The 23,479-nt window shown below is 34.6% G+C and overlaps 1 protein-coding gene and 1 pseudogene across 2 annotated transcripts in view; one reads left to right on the forward strand and one right to left on the reverse strand.

Annotated features, from left to right (window-relative positions):
- Positions 1 to 508: 508 nt before the first annotated feature.
- BRWD1 (bromodomain and WD repeat domain containing 1) overlaps positions 509 to 23,479 on the forward strand; it is a 146,348-nt gene continuing 123,377 nt past the window's right edge. For both annotated transcript variants that reach the window (XM_031959203.1, XM_031959204.1), the window contains exons 1-4: positions 509 to 1,228; positions 1,401 to 1,459; positions 1,653 to 1,682; positions 1,848 to 1,907. In XM_031959203.1, the coding sequence (XP_031815063.1) occupies positions 1,180 to 1,228; positions 1,401 to 1,459; positions 1,653 to 1,682; positions 1,848 to 1,907 (198 nt within the window). In that variant the 5' untranslated portion in view covers positions 509 to 1,179. The remainder of the gene's footprint in view (positions 1,229 to 1,400; positions 1,460 to 1,652; positions 1,683 to 1,847; positions 1,908 to 23,479) is intronic.
- LOC105749794 lies at positions 10,981 to 12,022 on the reverse strand (annotated as a pseudogene).

Raw genomic sequence — 23,479 nt, forward strand, 5'->3', positions numbered from 1 at the left:
AAAAAACTAAAAAAGATAAAAAAACTTTTTTAAAGGAAAAAACTAAAAAAGACTAAAAAAACGTTTTTAAAGGTAGCTTCTAAAATACCATGGTGTATGAGAAGGATTTTCTTTTATTCTTTTTCCACTTAAAGACAAGTGCCTTAGAAAAAGTTGCCATTTACAGGATCTCTCATAATATTGAATTATGAAATTTCAAAGAACTACCGTTTGATTTTAGCTTTGACAATGAAATAAGCAGCTTCTCTCAGCAGCGGGTATCTTCTCTGTCTTTCATATCCAGGCAGCAGCCACCTAACTGAATTCTGCGACTAAGGATTTAAGTCTGCCACTCATCAAATCTTGGTAATCGATCTGCAGTGTGATCTTTAATCACTTGTATGTCTCTATATACTTCTTCACCCCAAAGGGTGTCTTGGAGCCCTCCTCAAGACCGGTAGGGAATCTATTACTCTTTCCACAGGGCAGCCGGGTTTTCACTTTTGAAGCCCCGCATCCATTGGGGGGGAGGGGGAGGGTCAGTCACGTGACGGCCGCCTAAGTCCCGATGCTCGTTCTTGCCAACTGCCCGGAGCAAGGGGCTCCATCAGGGCAGAGAAAAATTTGCAACTGTCTCCCTTCGAGAACCTTCCAGAAACGCCGCACTCCAGATTCCAAACACCGCATTCGCAGCAAACACCCTACATAGCAGTTCTGGCTCAGCCCATGCAACAGCACTATGAGTTACAGTTGAAAAACAAGGAGGGGTCGCTTCACCGCGCGCACTAATTCCAAAAATCATCTGCGCTTTCCCATCCCCTTGCGTTCCCCAGGACAAGCTGCTGAAGGAAATACTTCTCAACACCTAAAATGTGTTTTTAGTGCTAAAACGGAAGTCACTTTTACTTTCCTGTAGGAGGTTTTAGTCACTGTTTTTTTTTTTTTTTTTTCCTCCCCTTAAATCCTTCAAAGATAGAACTATTTTTTTCTTTCTCATTCCGCGCCGTCTGCGGTGGTGGCGGCGTCGGCGTCGGCGGCGTCGACAACGTCACGACGCTGCGAGGTCGCCGCGCTGCATGGCTGCAGGAAAGAGTCGGAGTTGGGAAGAGGGGGAGGGTTGTACCCCGAAGTGAATATCTCAGTTAGGCCCTGGCGCGGCCTACGCCAGTCCTTTACCCTTTTCAGCCTCTCCGCTCGGTCATGGCTGAACACTCGGCCTCGAGACATCCCGTGCCGCCCATTGAGTCGGGTAAGAGGAGGCGGGAGTTCCCATTTACTCCTCTGTAGCGACCAGGGCTCCGCAGTTGGCTTCTCTGCTGTCCCTTTCCCTGTAGCCGACGGTTTCCCCCGTCGTTCCACCTCTAACTGGCGCGCTCTCCCGCTGGCCCGGCTCAACTCTTGTTTTCCCCTTCTTCCCGCAGAGCTCTATTTCCTCATCGCCCGGTACCTGTCTGCCGGTCCTTGCCGGAGAGCAGCCCAAGTAAGTAAAGAGGACAGTCGTTGGGTCGGTCCCTCTCTCTCTTTTTCGCCCCACGCTGAGCGATTGCATTATCAGCTGTATCTTCTCCACTTCTTTGGATTGGGGGGGATGTGGTGGGAGAGGAATGTTGTCTCAATCCCCCCCCCCCCTCCCTCCACAAAAATCTTTTCACCAAGTGTCTTGTTTGTTGCAGGTGCTGGTGCAGGAACTGGAACAGTACCAGGTCTGTACTTATCTCGCATCCTTCCTCTCTCCCGTCCCCCTCCCAACTCTATCGTGTCCCCTCCCCCGTTTCATGCCTTGTGGGTAGTGCCTTCTCTTTTTAAGTCATTTAACTGTTTTGTCCCAAATCAAAGTTTTGGTAATACGTGTGCATTTTATTTTCTAGTTGTTGCCGAAGAGATTGGATTGGGAAGGCAATGAACATGACTGGAAATATGAGGACTTGGTGAGATTTTTGCATTATATATTGCAGATTTTTAAAAATCCTCCCCCCCCCCCAAAAAAAAAAAGACTCGACAAACTTAGATAACTTTGTGGATTTGAAGTCCTAGGTGATTTTTAATAAGGAGGGATGGAACATTCATCTAGGTCTGGGATGGGGACCTTTTGGATTATAATGTCATTTGTGAGCCATACAAAATAATCAAGTTAAAAACTAAAGCAGTGGGGGATTATTGTACCCAACTTACAGCTCCTCTTAGCTTGCAGTTGACTGGGCCAGATCAAATGATTTTTCAGGCCTTATATGGCCTGCAGCTGGATATTTCCCTATCCCTGGTCTAGTTGGTTTTCATTGTCTTTGGAATTTTGATCATTATCTCATAATTTACCTGTTCTTTCCTGCTTATTGATTAGTAAAAATCAATTTCAAGGATCTTGAAATTGGAGAATAATTAGTGTGTTATCTGCTTAACAAACATGGGTATCATTTTAACTCCTTTGTGGAGATTCTAGAGCAGGGGTCCTCAACCTAAGGCCCGCGGGCCAGATGCAGCAGCTGAGGATGATTATCCCCCTCACCCAGGGCTATAAGTTTCTTTATTTAAAGGCCCACAAAACAAAGTTTTTGTTTTTACTATAGTCCGGCCCTCCAACAGTCTGAGGGACAGTGAACTGGTCCCCTGTTTAAAGTTTGAGGACCCCTGTAGGATACTACAGAAATTTTTAATATACATTTGATTTCTTTCTAACCTTTCATTGTGTGTGTACCTTTAAATGTATCTGAACACAACTAAGGACTTAAATTCTAGGTTCTATTTTTTTTTTTTCCATTTTCTTCCTTGGTGTAAAGTATCACCAATTCAGTTCTTAATTTCATGTGTTGGCAGTTTTGTAGGATTAAGCTATGGAATGTATGTGCTAGTACAATCTGGTCTCAGACACTTATTAGCTGTGTGACCTTGGGCAAATCACTTGTTTGCCTTAATCTCCTGGAGAAGTAAATGGCAAATTACTCCAATTATCTTTGTCAAGGAAACCTTATAGACCGTATGGTGCATGAGGTCATACATTACTGAAAGACTGAATACAATCACCCCCACTATAGCATATGCACAAAATCAATCTTTGAAAACCTTATTGATGCTAACTAGTTTATTTACAAGATTAAAATAATTATTAAAATAGTCAGCCTTGGGGAACATCTAGGTATTGAAGTGTAGATAGTGTTGGCCCAGGAGTCAGGAACACTTCTCGTCTTGAATTCATAATTGGTCTCAGATACTTACTTGGTAGTGATTGACCCAGGGTCACACAATTAGTAATTGTCTGAGGCACATTTGAACTCGGGTCTTTCTATGTACGTAACACAAGGGGAACTAGGTAGCATAAATAAAATATTGGGCCTCAAGTCAGGAAGACCCTAGTTCAAATCCAGCTTCAAACTTATCAGTAGTGTGACCCTGGGAGAGTCACTTCTTGTTTGCCTCAGCTTCCTAAATGCAAAATGAGTTGGAGAAGAAAATAACAGTCCTCTCCAGTACCTTTGCCAAGAAAACTCCAAATGAAGTCACAAAGAATTGGACACAATTGAACAACAATAGTTAGATTGGAAATCTAATTAAATCTAAATAAATCAATTAATTTTTAAAGAGAATTAGTGGGTTTGGAGGAAATTATCAGATAAGTAAGCTAAAATAAAATATTTAAAAATTATTTTGGGTAATAAATTTTGTTCTTGTTTATCTCTTCCTATCCAAATTTTTTATAAGAAGTCTTTTTTTTTTTTTAAAGAAACTCTTCTATTGATGCATTTTTGACTATTAGTTATTTTAACTCTACATTCCTTCCAGATTGACTCTTCCCTTGTGACAAAGAAATATTAAGAAACAAATCCAATATAGTAATCACGTTTGAACATGTGTACTTTATTCTAACCTAATAATTTTACCTGTTTCTCTGCTGAGGATGAAACTGTTTCATGATCTTCAACTATAGGAAGTTGTATAACTGCTTAGCCTTTTTTTTCCCTTCTCCCCTCTTTACAGCAGAGACTAATTACTAAGAAGGGAGAAGAGGGAAGAGAATAATGTTTCTATAGTTCTTTATAGTACCTCACACTATGTGTGAGCCATATTACTAAGCTCTTTTTACAAATATTATCTCACTTGAATCTTACAATAATTCTTAATTATCTCCATTTTACAGTTGAGGAAACGGAGACAAACAGATTAAGTGACAAATTTTATCAGTGTCTAAGATTATTATTTGAACTCAGATCTTCTTGAATATAGGCCAAGATTTTTTCTAAAAGAAATAATACTTTTCATTTTTCCAAATACATGCAGAAATTGTTTTTTTTTAACATTTATCTTTGCAAAGCCTTGTCCAAAATTTTGCTCCCTCTGACTTTGCTTGAGATAGCAAGCAATCCAATACAGGTTAAACATGCAATTCTTCTAAACATATTTCCATATTCATCATGCTGTGCAAGAAAAACCAGATCAAAAAGGAAAAGAAAAAAGAAAAGCAAAACAACAAAAAAGATGAAAATACTATGATTTGATCCACATTGTCTCCATAGTTCTCTCTCTCCATAGAAAGTTGCAGATGACACTTTCCATCACAAGTCTATTGGAATTCAGCCCCAGATTTTTTATCCACTACATCACCTTATTGCACGGATTGTGGGATTGCTGAATAAACTTATGTTTTGGATCTAGTTTTGCTAAATTACTAACACAATGAACTCTACTGCTTATTAACATATGCTGGGAAGAATGGATTTTTCTACCATCCCATATACCAGAGGGACAGAACCAGGTGGTCTTAGTTGCAGCATTGATCATTTGAAACTGAATTAGGTCTCTTTGTCAAAAAAAATCCACTTCCATCAGAATACATCCTCATACAGTATCATTGTTGAGGTATATAATGATTTCCTGGTTCTGCTCATTTCGCTCAGCATCAGTTCATGTAGGTCTCGCCAATCCTCTCTGTATCGTCCTGCTGGTCATTTCTTACAGAAAAATTAATATTCCATAACATTCATATACCACAATTTACTCAACCATTCTCCAATTGATGGGCATCCATTCATTTTCCAGCTTCTGGCCACTACAAACAGGGCTGCCACAAACATTTTGGCACATACAGGTCCCTTTCCCTTTTTTAGTATCTCTTTGGGGTATGAGCCCAGTAGAGACACTGCTGGATCAAAGGGTATGCACAGTTTGATAACTTTTTGGGCATAGTTCCAAATTGCTCTCCAGAATGGCTGGATGTATTCACAATTCCACCAACAATGTATCGGTGTCCCTGTTTTCCCACATCCCTTCCCTGTCATTCTGGCCAATCTGACAGGTGTATAGTGGTATCTCAAGAGTTGTCTTAATTTGCATTTCTCTGATCAATAGTGATTTGGAACACTCTTTCATATGAGTAGTAACAGTTTTAATTTCATCATCTGAAAATTGTCTGTTCATATCCTTTGACCATTTATCAATTGGAGAATGGCTTGATTTCTTATAAATTAGAGTCAATTCTCTATATATTTTGGAAATGAGTCCTTTATCAGAACCTTTGACTGTAAAAATGTTTTCCCAGTTTATTGTTTCCCTTCTAATCTTGCCTGCATTAGTTTTGTTTGTACAAAAACTTTTCAATTTGATATAATCAAAATTTTCAATTTTGTAGTCAATAGTGATCTCTAGTTCTTTTCTTTGGTCATAAATTCCTTCCTCTTCCACAGGTCTGAGAGGTAAACTATCCTATGCTCTTCCAATTTATTTATGATCTCATTCTTTATGCCTAGATCCTGCACCCATTTTGACCTTATCTTGGTGTACGGTGTTAAGTGTGGGTCAATGCCTAGTTTCTGCCATACTAATTTCCAATTTTCCCAGCAATTTTTCTCAAATAATGCATTCTTATCCCAAAAACTGGGGTCTTTGGGTTTGTCAAACACTAGATTATTGAAGTTATTGGCTGTTTTGTCCTTTGAACCTAACCTGTTCCATTGATCAACTTCTTAGCCAATACCAGATAGTTTTAGTAACCGCTGCCTTATAATTTTAGATCTGGTGCAGCTAGGCCACCTTCTTTTGATTTTTTTTTTTCATTAATTCCCTTGAAATTCTTGACTTTTTGTTTTTCCATATGAACTTTGTTGTTATTTTTTCTAGTTCATCAAAATAGTTTTTGGGAAGTCTGATTGGTATAGCGCTAAATAAATAGATTAGTTTAAGTAGTATTGTCATCTTTATTATATTTGCTCGCCCAATCCAAGAGCATTTAATATTTTTCCAGTTAGTTAGATCTGACTTAATTTATGTGGAAAGTGTTTTGTAGTTTTGCTCATAAAGTTTCTGATTTTCCCTTGGCAGATAGATTCCTAAATATTTTATACTATCAGTAGTTACTTTAAATGGGATTTCTTTTTGTAACTCTTGACTGTTGGATTTTGTTAGTGATATATAAGAATGCTGATGACTTATGTGGGTTTATTTTATAACTAGCAACTAGCAACAGTCATTATGATGAAAAGTTCTTCCCAAGGATTTCCTATATTCTTTTTCCTATCTATAACTCCATCTAGAGTTCTATTAAAACTTAAAACTCTTAACTTCAGCTTCTTTTAGGGACAAAATTTTGAAGATTTCTCATTTCAGAGTTGTGTTCCTCTTATCTTCTCTGGGGTCCCCTTATACATTGTACCAAGAAGCAGATTAGGTATACTTACTGATATTTCCAAATTATTTATCTGCTATATTCTCTTTGAGAATTACTATCAGAGTATATCATCCTATCCAGTTCCTCTTTTTGTTCATCTATAGGAGCCTTTTACCTGTATTCGTTATTATAACTTTCCCAAGGAATTCTCTATGTGTCTCTGTCTTCACCTCTTCTTTCCCTCCCCAGTCTTTCCCTATCCCCTGAATCTTCCTTTCATACTTGAGGACACATTTATATCCCCTCTAAATCTTCACCTCATGGTTAATTATGCTCAAATTCCATGACCATTACTTCCCTACATCTCTCTTCGTGGATGGGTATATCCTTGATCTTATTATCACTCATTTTGTCTACATGGTCTTGAACTCTGAAATTACTGATTCCAACCTTTTATTACTATTTATGCTTCCATTCTTAACAATTCTATTCTTCAACACTAAAATTATCAGTCATTCTACTTTTCTTAAGGCTACCATCCTTACTTCAAACTTATTTTCTTCATTATTTTGACCACATAGTTGTCTTCTAAACTGAAAATTTATTGTTCTACAAACAAGTTGCCTACCAGGTGCCAAGAAAAAGCATTTGGTTAATCTCCATCAACTTCTTTCTCCTCTTGTTTACTGGTGTATATTAGAGGAAACCACAGCCATATCACATGGTTCCACTAAAATATAATGAACCCTTGCTAGAACATAGTAATTATCTTTCCCTCTTCCTTAATTCTTCACAGCTGCTGTTCCAAAACTGTACTTCTCTATATCAGATTATGGGTAATTTTTTTCTGTGATCTCTTGTATCTCTTTCTGTACTCAGAAAATTGAGGTTTTTTTTTTTTTAATGATCTTTCTCAATTCCTTAAGTTATCTGTCAAAACCTCTTTATCATTCCTGTTCTCTCATTGAATCTGTTCTCTGAGAAGGGTTGGCCTTTGCTAAAACTAATCCTCCTCCTTGTGTTCTTGTTCCTGTACATCATCAGGCTTAGGAGTTGACCATGGTCAATTATTTCCTCTCATCATTTCCCTCCCTTGGCTCCTTTCTTATAACCTATAAACATGTGTACATCTCCCTCCTCAAGAAAAAAAAAATATTCTCCATCTCCTCTCATTTACATTCCTATAAGATAACCTATATCTCACATGAACAAGACTAATGAGAATTAGAAGGGTTGTGGCCATTTTAGTCCAACCAGTAAATGAAAGGAAACTCAATATAATGTATTCAGAAAATCCAGCCTTTGCTTGAAGATTTCCAAGAAAGTGAGAATCTTTTATCTCTTATTTAGGCAATTTGTTCTACTTTTAAGAGTGCATGAATTGTAAGTTTTTCCTGATTTCATGCTTACATTTGTCTATTTGCAACATCTACCTAATTTTTTCTTTCTCTGGCCAGTCAGAACATGTTTTATCTACGTGATAGCCCTTCAGATATTTGTACACAGTTAACAGGTTAAATTTGAATCTGGCATTGGATCATTTCTGAATCAGTGACTTAATTATTTAATGCATATCTTCATCTTGACAAGAATTGAAATACTTGAAAAATTTTGCTAAAATCTTTTAAATTTTAAAAATTTGTTTTAAACAAAAACAGACAAAAGAACATTTTCTTGTATACAGTACAATGTAAAAAGAGTGCAATAAAAAATCATGAATTTCGTTTTCACGCTGTTGACTTAAAAAAACCACAACTATTTAATACTACACGTTGTTTTCAGATACCCTGCTTTTCTGTGCTTCCTTCTAAGTTTTCTTTTTTCACTACTGTGCACTTTTTTTTCCTCCCTCCCTCCCCACTCATCCTATAGAAGGTTACCACCATTAAGTACACATAAATGTGTGTATGTGTGTGTGAAAATCTTAATGTACATATTTCTATTTACCATTTCTTTGGAGATGGATCATAAGTCCTTTGAAGTTCATTTGAGTATAATACTTAAAATGAATTCTTTCAAAGTTGTTCTTGGGATAGTGTTTCTACTAGATTGTAGTAGAAATATTCTTTCATTTCACATACTGCTCATTTCACTCTTCATTATTTCATGTAAGTCTTTCCATGTTTTTCTAAAATCAGTGAACTCAATCATTTCACAGTAGTATTTCATCACAATCTTATACCCCAATTTGTTAACCATTACCCAGTTGAAGGGCATCACTTTAATTTGCAGTTCTTTGCCACTACAAAGAAAATTGCTATATCTGATTGCTCACTGTCTCAGGGAGGGTAAAGGGAAGGAAGAAGGAAGGGAGAAAATGTGGAATCCCAAATTTTAAATAATTTTTTTTTTTTTACTAGGACATTTCTTACTATCTCTTTTTGCAGAATTTTGTGGGTGGTACATAGAAATGATGATTTTATGAGTTTATTTTATATCCTACTACTTTATTAAAATTATTGTTTCCACTTTTTTAATTATATCTTTAGAATTATCCAAGTATATTGTTATATCATCTGCAAAAAGAGATGTTTTCTTACTTCATTGACTATTCTGATTGCTTCCATTTGTTTTTTTTTTCTCTTATTGGTATTGCTAGCATTTCTAACGCCATGTTGAAGTGACAGTGGACGTTTTTGTTTCATTTATGACTTTCCTGGGAAGAACTTCTACCTTATCCCCACAATAATGCTTGCAAATAACAAATACAAATATAAATAACGGTTTTAGGTATATACTTATTATAATGTTGCGGAAAAACCTACTTATATCTATGCTTTCAAGTATTTTTAATAGAAAATGGGGGTTGTCTCTGCATTTGTTGTTATAATTATGATTTTTTGTTGCCTTTGTTAATGATATAATGAAGTATGTAAATAGTTACAGTCTCCTAGCTTGTATTTTATTTAGGATTTTTGCATTTATATTCATTAATGAAATTCTATAATTTTTTTCTCTGATTTTGCTCTTCCCAATTTAAATATCAGTATCATATTTTGTTTTATAAAAGGAGTTTGGTAGTATGCCTTCTTTGCCTGATATTTATTTAATGTTGGAATTAGTTGATCTTTAAATATTTGGTAGAATTCACTTGTAAATCAATCTTGTTCTGATACTTTTTTCTTTTTTTCCCAAAATTTATTTATGGTCTGTTCAATTTTTTTCATTTAATTATTTAATATATGGGAATATAATTGGACAATTTGTAATTTAATCTAATTTTAATACCAGTGATTGTTTTCTTCTAATTTTAATCATATTCACCAATGGTTTATTTTATTGTTGTTTTTTTCCCCCATAAAACCAACTCCTATATTTATTTATTCAATGGTTTTCTTACACTCAATTTTATTATTTTCACTTTTAATTTTTAGAACTTCCAACTTGATATTTAATTGGGATTTTTTAATTTTTTCCCTAATTTGCTCTTTCTCTGTTTTATTTATATAAACATTTAAAGATAAACATTTTTCTCTTAATGCTTTTTCAATATATTTCATAGGTTTTGAAAAGTTGTTTCAATGTCATTCTTTTTAGTGAAATTATTGTTTCTATGAGTTGTTTTTTAACTTAACCTTTTTATTATTCAAGATTAAAATTAAATTAGTTTTTAAGCTGTATTTTCATAGTTCCTTTTTAAATAGAATTTTTATTGCATTATGAGTTGAAAAGGATGCATTTCTGCTTTTCTGTATTTAACAATAATGTTTTTATTTTCTAATATATGGCTTTTTTTTTTTGTAAAGGTATCATGAATCCTTGAAAAAAGGTCTATTCCACTTAATTCTCTTTAGATATTTATCATATTTAGCTTATCTAAGATTCTGTTCACTTTGATTTCTTTACTATTTTTTTTTTGTTAGATTTACCTAATTTTAAAGGAGAAAGGTTAAAGTCCTCGACTCTTAATAATTTCCACCTATAATTCTTACCTCTTCTGTTAAAAATTTAGTGGTATAGTATTTGGTGCATATAGGTTTAGTACTGATATTGTTGCCTTGCCTGTTATTAACTTTTTTTATGATGTTTGTCATCATGTAGTTTCCCTCTTTCTTTTAATTGAATTTATTTTACCTTCAACTTTGTTGGAAATCAGGATTGCTTTTCCTATTTATTTGTTTATTTTGTAGCTCAAGCCTAATAAATTGTACTCCAGTCCTTATTTTGGGGACAAAATAAGAATCTTATTTTGATTCTTTCTGCATAAATCTTTTTTAAAGAAAAAATTCTTTTAAATAATATATTGTTAGATTCTGATTTTCTTAATCCATTCTGCTGTTCTTTTTTATTTTGGGGGGTGAGTTCATCTCATTCACCTTCACAATTGTAACTACTAGTGGTGTATTTCCATCCTTCTTATTTTTCCTTACTATTTGTCCTCGCTCTGTTTTTACCCTGTCTCTCCTCACATGCCTAATTTAATTCTAACCACTACCTCCCTAATCCATCCTTTTTTAAAAAGAATCCCTCCCTTACTCTCTCTCCTTACCATTCTATTCTATCATCTATCCATCCCTTTAAGAATCTCTCCCTTTTCTTCTTCCTTCCATTTTCCTTCTTCTTGAGCTATACACCCTTTTAAAAGTCCCTCCCTTATCCTGGCTTCTTGTTCTTCTATTTCTTTATATTTAGAAGACTTTTATTCCCTTCTAGATGTTTTGATGAGATTAAAGTTAGGAATGAAGAGGGGACCCCAAAACTCAGAAAATCCTTGAAGGATAAAATCTGCTTCAACTCTTCCTCAATAAGGGACACAGCCCCAAGTCTTTTTTTTTTTTTTAAGATAAATTTTTATTTTTCAACCTTTAAAAGTTCTTAGTCTTAGTCCCAATTCAAATTTGGGCTTCTTGGGCATCTTGACTTTTCGAACAAATACATCATGGATTTGGTATTTCTTGATGCTGTCTGGAATTAGTTTATTGACAACTTCTTTGAAGTTATTTGTCTGCACCTCTCGGGTCATGATTTCCATCATTTTCTTATGAATCTGCTGGACCTATTGGTGCTGGGCGTAAGAGGTCTTACGGATCTGGTTGTGCTTTTTGGTAAAACCAACACAAAAGAGGCGGAGCAAGAAGCCATCGGTGGTTTTGACATGAACATGGGCTTCAATCGTAGTCTGCCACTTTTTGACCATGGAGCACATTTTGTGTCCCAGGTAAGATCGATTCCATGGAAATTGGTCAAACAATTTTTACCCTGAACATCTTCAGTAATTAACTTGAACTTCTGAAAAGCAACCTCATCATTCTGCAAATCTCAACCCTTGAGACCATCAGAGGCAATTTTTCTTCCTTGAGTCCTCATCACCAGTGTCTTGCCAATATTGTGAATGTTGAACATAGCTGGTGCTTTTACATCATATCAATCCTTCAAAAATGGATCAACCATTTTCTTCTTGGCTCCTTTTTTGCCGCCTTTGGTGAAGCACTTATTCTCGTCCACCGCCATGATTCCCCTCCTTTAAGGATTTTCAGAGTTTCGGGGTCCCTTCTTCAGGTCCACCCCCATCTACTTGCACTGTAACAGCTCTTCCTTTTATGTCTTATTTTTAATGAGATAATTATTCCATTTTTCTTTTCCCTATCAAGTTTTTATTTTCTGGAGTCATCCCATCATAATTCAACACTAAGCTTTCTATGTATGTTCTTTCCCAACTACCCAAGTAATGATATCATTCTTAGGAGTACAGATAATATTTTCCCATAAAAGAAGTAAACAGATTGACCTATTGAGTCCCTGTAGTTGATCTTTAATGTTTACTTTGTTTCTCCTAAATTTTCCATTGAGTTTTTTTTTTTTTTAATCACAAATGCCTGCAAGTCTTTCAATTCATTAAATACCTTTTATTTTTCCCCTTCAGTATTATATTCAGCTTTGCTGGGTAAGTTATTCTGAGTTGCAAATTAAACTGATTTGTTCTTTGAAATGATAAGTTCCAAATGTTTCAGTCTTTTAATGTAGAAGTTTCCAGATCTTGTCTAGCTCTAATTTAAATTTATTAAATCTATTTAAATTGTGGGGTTTGTTTGTTTTGGTCTCGGTGCTTGTATTTTCTCCTTGACCTGGGAACTTAAAAACTTGGCTATAATATTGCCATGAGATTTCATCTTAGAGTGTCTTACTTAGGTAGTGATCAATGGATTTTTTTTTCTACTTCTATTTTACCTTCTCATTCTAGCACTTCAGGGAAATTGTCCATAATTATTTCTTTTAATATCATATCTAGATTCTTTTTTTGATTATAACGTACAGTTGGTTCAATAAATCTGTTTTCCAGATCTATTATTTTTCTGTGGAGATGTTTTACAGCATCTTCTGTTTCATTCTTTTGACTTTATTTGATTATTTCTTGATGTATTGTAAGTTATTAGTTTTCCCTTATCTAATTCTTGTTTTTAAGAAGTTATTTTCTTCCTTAAGGTTTTTGATCTCTTTCCAGTTGGTTGGCTTTCTTTTCATAATTTTATTGATTTTCCTGGATTGCTCTCATTTTTTCCCCTTGTTTTTCTTTAACCTTTCTCATTTGATTTTTAGCATCCTCTTTAAGTTCCTCCAAGAATTCTTTTTGGGCTTGTGATTATATGGACATTTTTTGAAGTAGGTGTGTGGCTTTTTTTTTTTTTTTTTTTAACTTTATCATCTTCTGAGTATGAATTCAGGTGTTTTCTGTCTCCATAATAACTGTCTGTGATTGGGTTGTTGGGTTCTTTTCTATGCACTCACTCATGTATTTATTTGTACATTTAATAGTTTATTTTAGTATATTATAGGTGTTAGTCCCAGGGTGTGTACAGAAATGGGGATGGAAGGGATAGGGGGTGATGGCTCCTCAGGCTTCAGATTTTTTCATACTGTTGTTTTCTAAGCACTATCTCATGGCCTTACCTCAGGCTTTCTACTCTGACCCTGAGCCACTTCTAGGACTTTCAGCTACAGTGTCACCACAAACACTCTTGTTCCCTTTTAATGTTTTCTTCTCAACTGCAAGCTTCAGATAACACATTTGCCCTGCAAACTAAATCGGGGAGTCCCCTCTCCTTCAACTGCTCATGGTGTCAACTACCACACTTACTATAGCTCTAGGCCATGTCTGGTGAACACACCTTTGCCTGGCGTCCTGCTATTGCAGTGGATGCAGTGGAGCATCCTTCAACTTTCCAGTGCCTAATTGTCTCATCTCCACACTATGAAGCTAACTTTCCTGAAGCTAAAATGGCTACCAGATCCATTTGCACTGTAACCTGTTTGTGGACTCAGCAGAGTATGCTTAAAGGTGTTTGCACCTCAGTCCTGCCTAGTCAGAAAGTTAGGTCTTTCCTGAGGTCCTCCCCAGTTGTTTTAGGAATACAACTTCTTTATTGCAACTTTTGATTATATATGTGATTTAATAGTTTACTTTGACGTAGCATTTTATGTTGTTTGTGGGAGAGTTTTTGAGAGCCTGCTACTTTGTCTTAATTCTACCATCATCCTCTCAGAATCCTGCTTTGCTAAAATGTAAGTAAATAATATCCTGGCATTCCCATCATTTACTAATTTAGAAAGAAAATGGGATTGTCTATTATTATATGTTTTTGATGCAACCATCCTGGTATTTTATAATTATTCCTTTTTTTTCCTAAACGTTTATGAACTAATTTTTTTAAATAAACCTTCCTAGAATCATTTTCTCAGGAATCAAAGTTAAGTTCATTGATATATAGTTTGCAGGTTGTGGTCTTTTCCCTTCTTTGAAAACTGCTACTGTTTTCTGTAATCTTTTAAATGTCATGAAATTATAGCTTAGTAGTTACCTCTGTTCAGGACTCAAGGATATAGTTAAATTGATCCAGGTACCTTGAAGTAATCAAGGCCAATGAGGAATTTTCATTATTTTTTGATTATTTGGCTTGGGTATCGATCACTTGTTAAGTAACTTTGGTCCTGTTATATTCTTTGCAAAGAAAACAAAATAAAAATTTTGTGGTTTCCCTTTTATTTTGTTGTCAGGTGCTCTAAGTAGAGTCTCGTTGCTTTGTTGATCTTCTAATACAGCTTCTAATAAAACCCCTTTTTGTTTTAGTCCACTTCTTTGCCAGTTTCAGTTCATTCTGAACTTCAACTTTCCTGACAGTTTTTTTAAACATTATTTTATATTACTTATTCTTATTTCTGTGTTTTATGTGTTTCTTTTTAAAATCTTAAGATGATGTATTACTTTTGTGTCTACATTAATCTCTTCAGACACATGTTTTTCATCCTTATTGGAATTTTTTTCTTATGAGTTTTAGAATTTCATTCTTGTGCTTATATGTGCTTAAATCTTGTGCTTAAATGGGATAACATTTCTCCTGGGTTGACTTTCACTGAATCATTCCTTTTGAAGCAAGAAATACTATTTGCATTCTAATACCCTCTGGACCCTTTGATACTTGCTTTGCCAGAATATAGAGTTTCCATCATTTCTACCCCTAGTTAACTTTTTTGATGTTCTCTACTACTACTGTCTATAGATTTTAAAAGGTTGTGGCTTGTTCAGAGTAACACAGTGGTGGGACATACCTTCTGATGCCAGGGATGGTATTAACTTTTCAAACATTTGGTGGAAATGTGACATTAAGAGAAAATTCTTAATGATTTTCTTTAATGAAAATAATATGGGAAAATTGCATTGGATTCAGCAGTGATGAGGCCTATTTGATGTTAGGTTGAAATACAAGTCTACAAGCTTGTTAAAAATGTGGTCCCTCAAGTAATTTTGACCTTTGAATGCTCTAGGTAATAACTTTTGTTGAGAAATATGAGCAAGGAGCTATGAATAGTTTTCAAGTTGTTTTAGATTATAAAAAAAAAGTTGATGCATAATAATAATTTAAAGGTTTTTATTTTTATGAGTTGTGAATCTAAGAACTATAAAGGATTTTAATAATAAGTTTGCTTTTATTGTTTAAGATTTGTTATGAAATTTCAAATTTTATTTGTATTAAATACCACATGAGAAAATTATGTAGTTTTTTTATAAAAATGATCAATGGAGTTGACATTTTTATGTAAAAAGGAGATGACTTTTGCTTCATAGAGTTGGGAAAACCGTTGCTTTACTGCTTATAAGCAGGTTTTTGAGTACAGGGAAGATGTTGATACCTTATAAAGTTTATTTGGTAAAAACTATTTCCTCAATTGCTCTGCCTTTCTGACTGTAATAACTGAGGTTAGAAGAGAGATTACAACTTGCTTAATTTTATATATAGTAAGTAATACAGCCTTTGTTTAGTAGGCTTTCGAAAACCCTAGTGTTAAAAGCAAACAATCTATAGTTTACTATTTATGATTTATTAAGTGGTTATTATGTGGCAGGCACTCTACTAAATCCTGGGAATGGAAATACAAGTAAAAAGAGAGACATTTTTTCCTCAAGGAGCTCATATAAGGAATAGAGGAAGACCATATATAAAGAAAACAGGAGATGAAGGGTAGGATGGAGAATGGCAGAGAAAGTCTGTAGAGTTAGGAATGTAAACATAAGTATCTTCTATAAAATGGAGGGTCTAGAAAGAACTAGCCAATCAGGAGGAGAGGCTGCAGGGTTAATTAATATGCCTCCAGGAGCTCTTGGAGCTCTTCACATTTGCTTTATTCTCAGATGATGAGGAAAACATGTCAATAGTCTAAACCTTTATCCTGCTTCCAAGTGAGAATGTCTTGTTTAATTTTTTTAAAAAGTTTAATTATGACTTTTTGAATTTTTTTTAGTCAATTTGATCATGGGGGGGGGTCCCTGATGTCATGTTGTACAAGGTGGTGTACAATCTGACATCCTATGCATCCCAAAAAAACTAAGGATGAATAATCAACTCCTGCCCAGTAAAGTTCTTCATGCCAAGCAGGGTTTCTATCTTCCTTCATGGTCATAGATCTGACCCCATTTGACAAATTGGTCTTTTCCCTTCTTACAAAGTGATTTTCTTTCCAAATCACAGTTCATTTTCATTATGTCTCTTGAGTTGCATGATTGGATATTTCTTGAAGACATGTCCCTAACAAATTGAATGTTCCATGCTAGCAAGAAAGGGGGCCATCTAATCCAGTGGTTTCTCTGCTCATTCTTTGTCTCCATCTATCCCTTCCTCCAGCTTTCATAGTACCTTGCTCATGAGGACAAATTGCTTTTCTGCATAGTTCTGGTTGACCACTTTGAGCTGGTTCTTTCTCCCTCCTTATGCAGGGTTGACTAGGCCCACCAGAGTCTGTCTTTCTCTGAGAACTCCACACACACTGATTCACCCCAGTAGCTTGGCTTTTCCCACCTTGAGGTTGTTCTGGCAATTAATTCCCTACTAGAAAGGGTTTGGAGGAATGAAGGGGTTGTATTCTTTGATAGAGCCTATCTTGCTTTTTAATATGAGAGGTGAAACTCTATATAGGTGTGGAGTATATATTTCTAATCTGGAAGAATGGGGTTTCTATAGATAATTTGTTGGCATTCTTGAGTTCTAGATGAATGTGAAGGCAAATTAACCTGCCTCTACTAGGAGAAAGTGGCAGCCCCTCAGCAAAGATTTCTTAACCAGAGATTTGAAACTGCCTTCTCTAATCCTGACAGGGCTTCTAGGAAAGGCAGTGTGGTAAACATTATATGTGGCTTGGTAGTGTGGGAAACATTGAGATGGGAATGGTACAAGAGAGGTTTTGGTATTGACTCTACCATTGGAACAGACTTTATGAAAAGGGTACTACTAAATAAATGACCCTGATGATTGGTAACTATAATCTGTGTTACCTTTGTCTCTTCTGTTTCTGTTGCTTTTTCTTTTTTGTCACCACTTTTTATCAGGGTTTCATCATCCCCAATGTTATCCACTCTATAGAAGATTAGTACTTGATTTGTTTGTGGGACTAAGGCTGCAGCCATTGACACAACTTCTTTGCTGGCTAGGGCATAAAAAGGCCTATAGGCGTTATCATGACTTTGATAGATGTTCTATTGAAGAGCAAATCATACCCTATTGACCAGATATGTTTTGGGATGGAAGCAAAGACATTGCAGCTCTTTAGTTTCTACTTTGGTTTTGATCTGAAGTGAGAGAGCATTGTTTCCTTGCTGAATATCCTTTTCATGATGTGGCTAAATGAACTAACACATGGTCTATGAGCATCTCATTTTATTCCAGTCTTTAATAAACTTAATCATTAGACTAGCTGGCTTGGTCTTAACTTACAACAGGGTGACAAGGTAATTCACTTCAAGTATTTGAAGGATTGTTATATAGAAGAGATTATTAGCCTTGTTCTTCATTACACTTGAGAACAAAATTAGAATAAGTTGAATTTGTGAAGAAGCCAACTTGGATTTGAAAATAAAATGAAAAACTGCAAAAATGAAAGAAATCACCATTGGAGCTTGGGCCCTCTCCACTGGAGATTCTCAGGCAGAGATTATATTATTGGGTATGATATAGTGGGAATTTTTGTTGAGGTATGTATTAGAATAAACAGCCTTTGAAATTCCTGCCAACTAAAATGTTCAGTGACTTGTTCTTACTATTATTCTTGCTAAATTTATTTTTTTCCATTTTATTCTGTTTTAGCCCATTGATCTTTTTGGATCCTGCCATCCACCATTTTAGATATTTTTAAAAATTTTGTCACATGTAAATTTGATAAATATGCTTTCTGTTCCATTTATTTAAAATGTTTCATATCATGGGATATGTAAGGACATATTCTTAGATAAAAATTTAGAGTGATACAAAAGGAAATTAAAAAGCTAATGAAAAGAGTGCCTTAACAAAATTGGCCAATTGGGAAAGGAAATACAAAAGCTCATTGAGGAAAATAATGCCTTAAAAATTAGAATTGAGCAAATGGAAGTTAATGACTTGATGAAAAATCAAGACAATAAAGCAAAACCAAAAAAATGAAAAAATAGAAAAAAAAAAAAAAGTGAAATATCTCAATGGAAAAACAACTGACCTGGAAAGTAGATCTAGGAGAGATAATTTTAAAATTATTGGTTTACCTGAAAGTCATGATTATAAAAAAGAACCTGGACATCATCTTTCAAGAAATTATTAAGGAAAACTTTCTGCTATTATACAACTAAAGAGTAAAATAAGATCCACTGATTACCTTCTGAAAGAGATCCCCAAATGAAAACTTATAGGAATATATAGCCAAATTCCAGAACTCATGGGTAAAGGAGAAAATATTCCAATTATCCAGAAGGAAATAATTCAAGTATAGTGGAGCTACAGTCAGGATCATATGAGATTTAGCAGCTTCTACATTAAAGAACTGGAGGACTTAAAGAGTTTGTAATCCAAGAATTATCTGTCCAGAAAAACAATCCTTCAGGGTACAAGGTGGACAATCAATGAAATAGAGGATTTTCAAATATTTGTGATGAAAAGACCCAAGATGAATGGAAAATTTGATTTTCAAATTCAGGACTCAGGAAAAGGGAAGGATAAGTTAATCAAAGAAAATGATATCATAACAGACTTAAATTAGATTCATCTATTTACATTCTTACTCAGAATTTTTTTTATTATTATTAGAGCAGTTAGGAGTACAGGTAGAATAAGTACACAAGGGTAAGTTGAATATGAAGGGAAAATATCTTAAAAAGTAATGCAGTTAAGTGGTGAGATAAGAATGTAGTGGGAGAAAGGGAAAGGGAGAAGTGGAATGGTATGAATTATCTACCATAAAGAGTCAAGAAAGAGCTTTTATCATGGAGATGAAGAGAGAAGGAGGAGAGAATGAAATCTACTCTTATCAGAATTGGCTCAAAGAAGAGGTAAAACACACAGAAATCTATCTTACTCTGAAGGAAAACAGGGAAATGGGATATAGGAAGGGAGGAAGGTGATGAAAGAGAGGACATATTAGGGGAAGGAGTAGCAAGTAGCTTTTTAATGGAGGGACAAAGTAGAGAGAATGGAATTAATGGGGAGAAATACAGTTAGCAATAATAATTATAAAAAAAGAACTTTGAAGCAAATTTCTTTGATAAGACCTTATTTCTGAAACATAGGAGAAACAGAATCAAATTTATAAAAAAAATTAAGAGCCATCCCCCAATTGATAATCATATCTATGATTGATATCATCTATGTCAAAGGACTATAAGTTCATGCATGTCCTTTGACCTAAAAATATCACTACTAATCATGAAAGATTTAAGTGATACATGTTTTCTTTCACAACATAACTTTTATGGAAATGTTTTATATGACTTCACATGTATTTTTTTAATGGGGACTTGGGGTAGGGATAAGGGAGAGAATCCAGGAACTCAAAAATGTAAAAAAAAAAAAAAAAAAAAATGAATGTTAAAAAAAGTTTTAAATGTAACTGGGGATAAATAAAAATTTAAAAATAGTTTAGCTATGAAATGGTAAGTTACCTTGAAGCCTTTATTAACTATTCTCTTTAAGCTTTATACCTTGTTGACGAAAGATACATTTTATTCATACAATTATATAGCAGAGCTATTTGGCAAATTTTAATAAGTATCATAAGAAAATTTAATAATTCTAAGTTTCATTTTATCACTCATGTTCTCAAAATTCTTAGTCATTTCAATTGCTTTAAGTACTAGTTGGAATATACTAAAATATTATCCTTGATTTTGTTATTGGTTTGAGAACTGATTGCCCTCCCCCCCCCCAAAAAAAAAGGGGGGGGTGCTATCAAGTTGGCAATGAATTTTTTTTTTTTTTTTTTTGATAAAAAGGAGAAAGTGTTTCAAAGAAAAAAAAGTTTGATTATGAAGAGGAGGAGAGAGAATGGTAGCTAATGGGGAATGATCAGAACAAATGAGAGTTTTTAAAGAATGGGGTTGAATGGGCATGTTTGTAGGTAGCAGCCATTTACTGAGAGATTGAAGATTAACCCCAATACCCCCAATTCTCTCACTAATCTTGAGAAAGGTAAGATGGATTAGGAATCAAGACTATAGAAAGAAGGGTTGTCCTTGATAAGATGAGTCATCTCTTCATATGAAATAGGGATATAGGAGTAAATCATGAGAGAAAACATTTGAGTAATTTGAGATAAAAGAGGAGCTCTTGGTCAATTTTCTCCCTTCTTCCCTCCCCTCCTCCCCTTCCCTCCTTCTCTCTCCTCCTCAGGACTCCTCAGGAGAGATTACATAAAGGATTTGATACATATCCTATATGATAAGTGCAAATTGATTAGTGAGATGTAAAAAGATTGCCTTGCTGAAGGGATGACCTGGTTGAAAGTGTGTAACTCATTTGTAGTGCGCTCAAGTGTGGTTTCTTGGTTTTCTTCAGTTCTTTTTAGCAGCACAATAAATATTGGATGTACTTATTGTCCTTTAGGTATCTTAAATTTTTCATGTCAAAACCTTTGCTCTTTCATTCCCTCATCCCTTATTCTTCATTCCTCATTCTTATTCCATGGATCCAGTCAATTACCCATCTTTTATTTATGTCTTGGCAATGTTTCTTATATATGTACCCTTCCCCCTTCCCCCCTCCCTCCCCCCAAAATCATTAGGTCAAGCCCCTCATCATCTCTCCCTTGGACTTTTAAAGTAGTAGTAGTTTTCTAATTGATTTCCCTTCAAGTCTTTTCATTCAAATCCATTCTTCACATACATGCTAAAGTAGTTTTCTTAAAGGTCTGTGTCATTCCCCTACTTAATGAGCTCCCATGATTCCCTACTTCATTTAGACTCAGATGTAAACTTTGTTTAACTTTCCTTTTGGGGGGCAGAGGGGAGAGGGAGTGTGTGTGAGGCAATTGGGGTTAAGTGACTTGCCCAGGGTCACACAGCTGACTAAGGCTGAATTTCATCTTGGGTCCTCCTGACTTTAGGATCCATGCTCTGACCACTGTGCTACTTAGCTGCCCCAACTTTGGTTAACTTTCATAAAACCTAGCATCTTGCTACTTTTCCAGTCTTCTTGTATATGTGTTCTTCTCCTCTATGATCTAGTATATTGAGCATTTTCTCTCTCTCCATATTTTTCCTTCCTCTACCACCACTATTGATCTTCCTGATTTTTTGTAACTAAAATTTCATCCATTTTCTACTAAAATCTCTTAATGGTAGTGCCTTCCCTCTGTTAAATATTTCCTGTTTATCTTGTATATAGCTTGCTTTCAATGTATTTGAGAACAGGGACTATCTTTGGTCAATGGCTGACACCTAGTTGTTACTTAATATTTATTGATAGATTGATATATATTGGTCTACTTTTTTGTTCATATATGAAACTATTGCTTGTAACCATATTTTTACATTGGTCATCCCTATTCCTGCAGTTCGCTTTATAGACTTCAGAATCTGATATCCTTAAAGAATCAAATTAAATGAGGCCTCTAGCAGGTAACCTGTTTTCGTTTCTTCCACATGCTAGTATTTTGCATATGCTAATTTATCTACATGTTGTTTCTTTTGAATGTATGCTGTTAGAAGTCAGAGAATGTTTTTGAGTTTTCTTTTGTGTCCTCAGAGTTTAGCATGGTGCCCGGCACATAGTAATTGTTTTAATAAATGCTTATTTTCATTCTTTGCTACAACAAAAATTACTGCTATAAATATTTTGGTGTTTATGTGTATCTTCTTTTTTTTAATTATTGACCTCTTGAAGTAAATGCCTAATAACAGAATCTCTAGGTTAAGGACATAGCTATATTAATCACTTTATATCCATAATTTCAAATTGCTTTCGAAAATTGTTGAACTGATTCACAGCTCCAATAGTGTACTGGTATGAAATGTTTGTTAGTTGATTTTTTTTTTAATACTATTTAAGTTTTTCTTTTTTATTTCTGCTTTCCGGACTTTTGTACTTAGCAGAATTTGTGAGTTTTCATATACTGCTTTTTGCGTAGTCTGATGTTGGTGTCCAGAATCCTTTTGTGCTTTCACCAAAACCAACTGAGTCTGAGAGAGCCCAAAAATATTTTCACCCAGCCAATATGTAAATAAAACTAGATTTTTTTTTTTAAGTGCAGAGGAATCTGTAAGTGATGGTTAATCTGATGACTGTTAATTGGAAGAAACTGCAATATGACTATGTAATTTAAAAGTTAACAAAGCTTTTAGTGCTTTTAAATACTTTTTTAGACCAGCAACTTTTAAAGTTTTTTTTTTTTTTTTTTTTTAAATAACTGCTTCCTTAGGATTCTTTCCTTTCCTAGATCTCTGTTCCTTCATTTCAGTAATTTTTGAGAATAGGTTAACGATATTCTCCCAAGCTATGTAGTTTTCATTAAAAATCTTCATTCCTTCTGCATTGGATAAGGGTAAAGGAGCCTCAGCTAACAGTAGACTTTGAGAGAATGAGGTATTTACATGAAGGAAGCAAAAAAAAAAATAATAATAATAATAAGTACAACAGTGCAAGAAAAATAAGTGTAACAACATAAGAGTCTATTCTTTGGTCTCTGAAACTTATTTGGCATTCCCTTACAACACAGAATTTTGGAAACTTTTTAGATCTTAAAAAAGTTCAGGCCAACAAATTATTAAGTATTCACTGCTAAACTTGTATATCTGCTCTTTTTTTCCTTCAATATTTTTATTTTCCTCAGTTATATGTAAAACTATTTTTTTTATATCATTTTAAAAAATTTGAGTTCCAGATATTCTTCCTTTCTGTCTACCTCCACTCCCACTCCTCAATAAGAAGGTCATATATGTGCTCTTAAAAAAAAAAAAAAAAGTATTATATACTTTTTTTTTTAAAGTAGGGTAATATGCTTTGTCATTGAATTTTTACAACAAATCTGTGAGGTAAGTACTTCTGGTATTACCCCATTTTTACATATGAGCAACATGAGGCTGTGATAAATTCATGGAAGTTTTTAATCAATATCTTAATGTCTGAGGCAGGACTCAACTCATTTCTTATAGTCTTGAAGCACTTTGTGTACTCATTATACTAC

Source organism: Sarcophilus harrisii, chromosome 3 (assembly GCF_902635505.1).
Source record: "Sarcophilus harrisii chromosome 3, mSarHar1.11, whole genome shotgun sequence".
Taxonomy (NCBI): domain Eukaryota; kingdom Metazoa; phylum Chordata; class Mammalia; order Dasyuromorphia; family Dasyuridae; genus Sarcophilus; species Sarcophilus harrisii.